Source organism: Delphinapterus leucas, chromosome 12 (assembly GCF_059928025.1).
Source record: "Delphinapterus leucas isolate spDelLeu-1000000601 "Yukka" chromosome 12, BTC_Dleu_Yukka2, whole genome shotgun sequence".
Classification (NCBI taxonomy): Eukaryota; Metazoa; Chordata; class Mammalia; order Artiodactyla; family Monodontidae; genus Delphinapterus; species Delphinapterus leucas.
The window spans coordinates 88,623,997-88,633,311 of NC_143140.1; the positions used below are offsets into that span (position 1 = coordinate 88,623,997).

The window sequence follows — 9,315 nt, forward strand, 5'->3', positions numbered from 1 at the left end:
TCGTGCCCCGCTCCGGGAAGATCCCACATGCCGCGGGGCGGCTGGGCCTGCGCGTCCGGAGCCTGTGCTCTGCAACGGGAGAGGCCACAGCAGTGAGGGACCCGCGTAGCACCAAAAAAAAGAAAAAAAAGTAATATAGGGGATGAACATTGATTGCATTTTTGCAATTACTGTGTATATGCACATAGGTCTATAGTACATTGCACTAGCACTTGGTAACTAATTTGTTGAAAGTATGGCACTCCTAATTTGGCACACACTTACATATTTGCATTATTTATGATAACTCAACCTTATTTTTGTGTCCTAAGGGTAATCTTTTCAACATGGATAAAATCTTCACCACATACCAATATTAAAATTTCAAAAACTTCCATCCCAGTTTAAGACAGCTCAAAAGTATATATATATCATATGAAATTAAATGAGGGATTGGTGAATAGGAATAGTCTGAAGGCTTTTTAAAAACAGTAACTGAACAGGCCTCACTTAATGCAGTAAATAAACATTCTTGTGAGAACTGCCTATTAAGAGGCATCCTTAAAAATGCTGATCTAGCAGGAATAAATATACTCTCATTCATTTATATATTTATAGGTGCTGATTTTTATATATTAGGTATTTTAAAGAAGTTTACATTTGTGGTTGATGTTACATTTACCCTTTGAAGAACTTTTCTGTTCCATAAAGCTAAGTACCTTAGTGTTTTACTAATACTGTATATCTAAAATGTGTGTTAATTAACTGGCCTGTTTCTATTTCAAATTATAATTTGGGATAAAAATAGATTTCAGAATCAGTTATTAATAGAAACAAAAAGTGGCCATTTAGGTACTTCTTTAGGTTTTTAAAATTTTTGCTGCTGTATTGGCAAAATACTCAAATGTACAAGATGGATGTGTTCCAAAAAGAAGATGGTAATTGTAGGGAGGCATCTGCTGTGACATAGTGTTATGTTCTGTACGTGTTACATCTATCGTTGTAATAATTGCAAGCAAAGAAGGTTGTAGAGAGTTTTGTCTTCATTTTGTGATGAATGGCTCTTTCCTTTACAGCCAAACAGGCAAAAAGTTAATGGCGAAGTGTCGAATGCTTATCCAGGAGAATCAAGAGCTTGGAAGGCAGCTGTCCCAGGGACGTATTGCACAACTTGAAGCAGAATTGGCTTTACAGAAGAAATATAGTGAGGAGCTTAAAAGCAGTCAGGATGGTAAGGGGTTTTTTGAAAAGTTTGGTTAAGTTTGCACTGGCTTTAAAATACTGCCAGGCATGAGTATTATAGATTAGAGTGTACATGCTCATCTCTGCCAATGGTTCTATAAAATTATAAGTGAAATATTTCCAGTTGAGTCAGCAAACAAAGCCATTTAATCTTAGCGGTCCCCTCAACCTCCCCCCCCAGCCCCTGAATTGTTTATTGTGCAAATTTCATAAGAAGTTTTTGTTTTTTAGGGGTGGGATTTGGCAAAAGATAGAAAGGCTGTTGTATTACTAAGGCATTATGTAGCTATATAAGTTTATATTCAGTGCTTAAAAGAGGGAATATCTTCATTTAACCAATTTCTGTAAGTGTAAATCTTGGAAGTATTTGGCTATTTCCAGGGATCTGAAAATATATATAATTGATTGTGGAAATTCCCTGGTGGTCCAGTGGTTAGGACTCGGTGCTTTCACTGCCCAGTCAGGGAACTTAAGTCCCTGCAAGCCGCACGGCATGGCAAAAAATAGAAAATAATAAATAAATAAAAGTATATAGTTGAGTTTACCTTTTAAGATCCTATTTAGTGAATAAGATGTAATAGTTCTTTGCTAAGACAAACGCAACTCGTCAGCCGCCATCTCTTTTTTTGTTGGGCAAGTACAGTTTCATCCGTGCTGTTTCTCCTTTGTGAGGAAGATTATAAGTAAGAAAAATACCCAAGCTCTGGAGATTAAATTAATTGCAAATTTGTAGTTAATTGCAAAGAAGGTCGCTAGTTAAGCAATATCTTTAAAACTGCCTTTTCAAAGTGATGGTTCTTAGCTCTCACTATTTATAAATATAGTAAATAGGAGGTTTTGTATAGTAGTAAATGAACTCCCCCCCCCCACCCCCAAGGCCTTTTTAGAACTTAATAGACATCTGTATTTTTATCAGTTTTCAAGAGTTATTTTCTCTGAATTTTGTTCTTGGATGGGGGATAATCCTTGATGACTGCATAGGCTTCTTTGGAGTATTAAGAGTAGAGGACCGCACTTCCCCAGGGGCTAACCTGCTGTGGAGCTGAGACATTGGCTCGGAGGATGAGGAGTAAGGGGCTGGACATGAGGCCCCAGCTCAGCAGACGTGGAGCAGCTTCTGTGGGCTGTGACCAGTTTTATGTGGCTAGGTAGTTTGAATAAATTTAAATTTGGTTGCTTTAATATATTTATTTTAAGCTTTTGCCTTCCTCCCCAAAACAAACTCATTGTTGAATGGCTATTTTAACATTCCAAGCAAAATTTTAAAGTACTCTTGTGATTTTATAATTGTATTTGTTTATTTAAACATTTACTGATTGCCTGGCTTTGTGCAGGCACTAAGAAATATTTTTAAATATGTTAAAAGAGATATTAAAGTAGGTTTGACTCTCCTTTGCACAGAACTGAATGACTTCATCATTCAACTTGACGAAGAAGTAGAGGGTATGCAGAGTACCATTCTAGTTCTTCAGCAACAACTGAAGGAGACGCGCCAGCAGTTGGCTCAGTACCAACAGCAGCAGTCTCAAGCCCCAGGCCCGAGTACCAGCAGGACTACATCTTCTGAGCCTGTAGGACAGGCAGAGGCCACAGGTAAAGACTGCAGTCGTCTGGCCAACGGACCAAGTAATGGCAGTTCCTCCCGGCAGAGGACGTCTGGGTCTGGATTTCATAGGGAGGGGGACACAGCCGAAGATGACTTCCCTTCTTCACCAGGGAATGGTAATAAGGCCTCCAACAGCTCGGAGGAGAGAACTGGCAGAGGAGGTAGTAGTTACGTAAACCAACTCAGTGCGGGGTATGAAAGTGTAGACTCTCCCACGGGCAGTGAAAACTCTGTCACACACCACTCAAATGACACAGACTCCAATCATGACCCTCAAGAGGAGAAAACAGTGAGTGGGAAAGGTAACCGAACTGCGGGTTCCCGCCACGTTCAGAATGGCTTGGACTCAAGTGTAAATGTACAGGGTTCAGTTTTGTAAAAATTTTTCCAGCAAATTTTTATACAGTGTCATTTAATTTGGGAGAGGATACTGTCCAGAAAATTAACGCATACTTTTGTCACAATTTGCCTTTTTTGTGGGTGTTTTTTTTTTTCCTTTCCCTTTTTCTTTTTTTCCTTTTTTTTTTCTTTTTTTTTTCTTTTTGCTTCAATACCTCTGCCACTTTGGAAACTGTAACAGTTAATTACTTTGTTGCTAAAAGGACATTTTGTGTAGGGTCAGGTTATTTTTATATGAGTTAATGTGAAGTTGTAAATGGAAACCTTTCCTTAAAGTGTAACACAATGATGTCTGTTTAAATCTGTGTCTATCCTAGAACCTGTGCTGTGTAAGGGCATTCTTATTCATGCTGTTATTGTACTTACGCACCGTTCAGACTTGTTAGCGTAGCTGTGGGTTTATGACTGCCAGGTCTGCCCAGTACAGTAGTTTTATCACTGAAAGTTGGACTTGTTGAAGGAGTCCTGTAGTAGTTTCAGTGTTAGATACAGTTTTTTCCACCATACATCTGTGCATTTTCTCTTTAGGTGACTGAATGTTTAAGAAACTGTGTGCATAGTTACTCAGTTTTTATGAATTGTTGTATCCTGTTAATGCATATTGCTCTGTGACTCCAGTATATCTCACCTGTACTGACCAAACTTAAATAAAGATTTTTATTGTAACTCCTTACATTAGTTGTTTTTTGTTTCTTTATGTGTGTTTAGCATTTGTCATTTCTTTTCATTGGCTTGCTGAATGTCTACTTATTATTCAACATACCACAAAGGTGAAACTTAAGTCCATGCATAAATTTAATTGTGAACTTAATTTTTTTTTAATTTATCCCTTGTTTTGGAAAATGAACTTGGAGTTTAGGACTACACTTCAATGTTTTTTCCTGACTTGTAAAAATAATTGTTAAAATACTTGAAAATACAAAAAATATAAAGAAGAAAATAGTCACCTAAGTATTTGTTAGGTTTTAATTGGAAAAGTAGACTTTGTTTTTGTGAAATGATTTTAGGTAATTAGGTATCTCTGTAGTCAGTGATGTTTGTGTTAAAATATTGGCCACTTCTGATTTGTACTAATAATATCTGCTAATGTTACATAGTAAGGGTGTAGGGTGTTAGAATGAAGGTGAAATGTTTTAAACAGATAAGACAAAGTTTGCTTCTTTTCCTGTCATGTTAAACATTAAGTATCAAGGTCTATGGAATTGAATGGCTTTAGAATAACTTCACATATGTGGTTGAGATGAAATACAATTTTTGCTGAAAGCAAAATACCTTCTCATTTTAGATATTACTTGTAATATAACCAGGGAACCTCAAAAGTGGAGATAATGACATTTGAAACTGAGGTACAACTTACTTGAAAATAACTCCTATGTTTCTGCTTGTTTAACTGGCATACAAGTGTATCTGGTCTTCATGGTGTATGTAGAATACTGCACTTCTTACCTTTTGATTAACCTTTTGTGCAGTCTTCAAATAAAAAGATGCTACACAATTTTAACTAAATTTGCTTATAAACATTTTGGTGTGTACTAAAATACTAAATATTCCCTTGGTTTTATTAAGTACCATGGGCTTTAGCTTTAGTTTTTGTTATGTATATCCTTTTAACTTGCTCAATTTAAACAAAGATGGAATTTCTCTTCCTTTTGGTGTTATGTAATCGTTGGTGTGTGCAAAAAAATTATTCAACTGGTGATAAAATTTTATGACTAAATTTAATAGGCCTGTTATGTGTCATTACCAATTTTCAGATTTCTGTTGAATCTGCATTAATGGATGAATGACTTGGGCAGTGAGGACTTAAGACTGTGCAGAGTCAGTATTCTTCATTTCTGGAATTGGATGCTTTATTTGCTGGTATGACTATGATAAAAAAGATGGTAAATCATAATCTAGGTTGAGAGAGTGACCTAGATTTGAATGGGTTTGGATCCTGGCTTTACTGTGTGTCTACTTCATGGCTTAGGCAAACTACTTTCTCTCTCTCTGGCTCAAGTTTTGCCCTGTAAAGAGCAATAAGTTAATACGTGTGAAGCCTCCGAACAGTGCCAAGCATGTAGTGACTGCTAGTAGCCATGTTCGCCAGTACTATTGTCTTGAAGTGAAGTTCCAGTCCTGATAACAAACTGTCTGCCTAGGTCACACTACTCCAAATATAAATTTTTATTGTTTGGGTAGTTCCCACCGAAGGATAAAAGACAGTAGCTTTAATTGAATGGATTGTAATACCCTTGATGGAAGAGTGAAAAGCTGCCTGTATTTACTTGAATTCCTGAGTTACAAGTGTGTCTGTTACTCCTTACGCTGGACAAGTGCAAGTGCCTAAGCATTCTTTTGATGAATCCTGGAAATGGAGAAATGCAGCTTTTGGCGGAAAGCTTGCTGAGTACTGCCAAAGGGGTAATTTTATGGGCATCAACTTGGATAAAGCCCAAGATTATAAGAAAGTTCCAATGTCTCTACTGGAGCATTAGTTCAGAGTTTACTGTGAAGGTAGCAAAAAAATGTCTTAACGTTTTTTGACGTCTATTGAGTACTTACATGCTGGAAACTGACAGGTATTTTATATGCATAATCATTTTTATCATCACCCCATGAAACAGGCACTTGTTATCCCCACATACAGAATAGGAAATGCACTTAAAAGGGTTACATAAGAAGCAAACGGTTGGTAAACGTTGGAGCTGCCCTCCAGGGTGCTGTCATTAAAGCTCCCTGGACAATACCAACCTCAAAGCTGGCAGCTGAACCAGGCCAGGTGCCAAGAGCTGACTTGGACACTGCGCCATTCTGCCTCCCTTCATCTTGAGGAGGAGGGGAAAATGTACGTGAGCTTCTAAGGATGACATCTCACAAGCCGTCTGGATGGTTGCTGTGCTAAATTAAACGATAAGAATCACGAAATGGCAATGCAGTGATGGAAAAAATGCAGATTACAAAGATTCCAAGTACGGAGCTCAAGACGCTAGCTTGCTAAGGTAAGAGGGTTTAGGTAAGCATAATCTCTCAGAAGTGGTTAGTTTAGCCCTTGAAGGAAATGATACCAGTTTGTGGACAAAAGGATTGAGACTATTTCTAATAATGTCTGGCACTATTAGAGGATGTACCAGTTCCCATCTCTTCACATAAGATTCAGTGGATACTTACTGCTGGGACCATTTTAATGAGAAAAATATGTACAAGTGCTTGTTACATAGGGCTCACTAGACTTTAGTTATCCTGGCCTCTCAGCTGTATTTGATGCAACTGAGCATTCTAGTTTCTGGGACACTTTTGCAAACATAATGCAAAGCCATTCTTTCTGACAATTTTCTCTCAGATGTTCCTTATTTCTCACTAATAGTAGTTTGTCCCCTGTACCCACTCATTGCCTACTGCTCTTCTCTGATGACACTTCCTTGGGAGTTCACTTATTCCTTGATTATAGTGAACACTTCTTACAACGCTGGGTAATGTCATTTCATTCCCTTTGAAGCTGGATCATGAGGGAGATGTAATTTTTAAAAGGACTGTCCCCCTCTTTCACCTCTTCTTTATTCTGAGTCCCTGTCTGGCCCATATGTAGCTTGGAATAGGTATGAGGACTCCCTCGAGGCCAGGTGCTGAGCAGCCACTCACCAAAAGCAAGCAATTGTCTTTTCAGTTTTTGCTGTTAGGTTGGTTCTGAATGGAGCCTCCAGGTAAGAAACAAGTGAATACATTCCTTGCATCCAGAAGAATACAGTCATAGTCATTCAGATGTGTAAGGCATTGGGCATAAAGAATATATTAGTATTCATTCCTATGTAATTATAATGTGCTAGGAGCTCTGCATAAGGCAGTAGAACAAGATCACTTTGCAAAGCTTATAGAGTCTAGTAGACGAGACAGATGAAACTAGGAATTTTAACATGGTAAGTAGAAAGATACGTAGAACATGCTAATAAGAGGCATCAAATGCAAGAGATAGGAAGGCTTCCACAAAGGAGACTGAAGAGTGGCCAGAGATGTAAGGGGACACTGAGATACAGCATGAAGTCGAGTGACAAGTTCCTTAAGTTCCTTGGAGGCTCATGTTCCGGGACAGGGAACACATCCCAGACAGAAGACTACTGATTCTATTACTACTCCAGACCCTAAGGATTTCTCCTGACCACCATTATCCAAGCATTTCCTTCACCACAGGGGCTATGCTCTAGTTATCTTCTCTGGTTTATCTGGCCCGTCCGCGTATCTCTGCAAAGTCTTAATGGGGGTTCCCTGGCCCTAATGAGTTTTCAATCTACTTGAAAGCTCTTCAGAAGGATTCCCCAGTCGTGTCAACAGTCTTCCCCCTACAACCCTGTAAGTAAGTTCTCTTGCTCCAGTGTTCTCAACAAGCTGCACTGCCCGCCCAGAAACTCTTTCCTTCCTAGCATATTAGGCTATTCTCTTTGATTCACCAAACATCTGAAAATCTCAGCTTTCTACCGGGAAGTCAGCCTGGATGAATGAGGATGCTTTCAGTTACATTTAACAGAACAATACCTAACTCAGGCTGGCTTAAGCAATAAGGAAAACCTGTCTCACATAGTTGGAAGATCAGAGGTTGAGTGGATTCTAGATTGGTCTCGAAGATGTCCTCAAAAGGCCAGAGTTCTTCCCATCTCTGTTCTGCTGTCCTCAGTGTGTTGGCCTTGCAATCATGCTGGCTCAAAAGGTGGGTGCAGCAGTTCCAGGTATCACACCCAGACACCACAATGTCCAGAGGGAAAAAGGATCCATCTTTGTATCTTAGAAGTAAGAATACCTTTCCTAGAGCCACCCAGCAAGTTTCCATTTTTGTGGCCAAGATTAGGTCATGTGGACATTCTGAAACCACTGGCCAGGGCTAAGACTAATTATTTGGAGTAAAATGAATGTTAGGAATCAATCACTATAACTGGGTTTATGGAGAGGTGAAAAATACCAAGTCTATTTTAATGGTTTAAACAGAATAAGTCTATTCAGCTTTGAATTTCCAGCCATCACTGATTACCCCATCCAAGTACTTACCCTTTACTCAAATACATCTTGTCAATATTGACAATTAATGATTATTCAATCTTAATTATTACTCAAATATTTGTAAAACTCCGTATCTATGGCAAACTCCAACCTCTCTATATGCAGCCCTTGGGGAGGGTTAAAGCTCTTGGATAATATCATGAAAATGCATTAACATCTATATGATAAGTATTAAGTCCCTACTGTGTGTCCAACACTGTCCCAGGGGCTAGAGAGAATCAGACAAAGCAAGACCTCTCTCTGGAAGACTAGATCGTGGGGTGTGTCCAGGGGGAAACAGCCAGAGCTGAGGCTGCCAAGTGGGCCAGGTATTGAGGTTCCTATAGAGAACTCTGAAAGATTTTGAAATTTGCCCAGTAGGGGATATGAAGTTGGAAAAGGTTTTAAGCAGAAGAGTCATCCAACCTGTGATTACTTGCTCCTCGCCTTCCAGATTGTCCGCAGTCAACCGGAGGAAATCCTTTTGATCTGTGAGACACTGAGACTCTCTGGCTCTCACACACTCGTCGCTACAGCTGATCTTCCGGTACAAGAACTTGGCAAGTGTGGCCAGCCCCACGGAAGGGTACGGACTCCTCCCACTGTTTGCACAGAGAACCAAGTTAACCCCCAAGTAAACGAATGACTGATTATTGGCGCCCAGGCAAAACAAAGGGGAACTTTAAAAGGCCACGAGAGCGAAAGCACACAAAGAGAATGGCCCGCGGGCCTGCAGTTGGGAGGATTCGCACCAAATTCTCGCTGCCGAGATCGAGAGCCCGGGCTGAACGCGGGATACTCTGGTCACCCCACTTTTCACTGACTCCAAAAACATTAAATTCAAAAAAGACAACCTTATCCCCCCAAAACAAAAACGTCAAAACAGAAACGACAACACCGGGGGGGTTCAGATAAACGTCTAAACGGCTGGCGGGCTGCGCGCCTGTGAGTCCCAACTCCACAGTCCCACCCCCTGCCCGGCCCAGCTCCGCCCTCGCGTCTGCGCACCGGCGCCCGCGGAGGCGGTGGGCGGGGCGCTCTGAGGCTCCGCCCCCAAAGCGGCATGTCAGAGGCGGGGCTGG

At 40.1% G+C, this 9,315-nt stretch overlaps 1 protein-coding gene and 1 long non-coding RNA gene across 3 annotated transcripts in view; one reads left to right on the forward strand and one right to left on the reverse strand.

Moving 5' to 3' along the window:
• WTAP (WT1 associated protein) overlaps positions 1-3,899 on the forward strand; it is a 26,677-nt gene extending 22,778 nt beyond the window's left edge. For both annotated transcript variants that reach the window (XM_022560578.3, XM_022560569.3), the window contains exons 7-8: positions 1,056-1,210; positions 2,623-3,899. In XM_022560578.3, the coding sequence (XP_022416286.1) occupies positions 1,056-1,210; positions 2,623-3,206 (739 nt within the window). In that variant the 3' untranslated portion in view covers positions 3,207-3,899. The remainder of the gene's footprint in view (positions 1-1,055; positions 1,211-2,622) is intronic.
• On the reverse strand, positions 3,330-9,173 carry LOC149747923 (uncharacterized). The gene is made up of 2 exons (XR_016395272.1): positions 8,660-9,173; positions 3,330-6,106 (listed from the first exon to the last, which is right to left on the reverse strand). It is a non-coding gene; the product is annotated as an uncharacterized LOC149747923 (long non-coding RNA).
• Between the last annotated feature and the right edge of the window lie 142 nt (positions 9,174-9,315).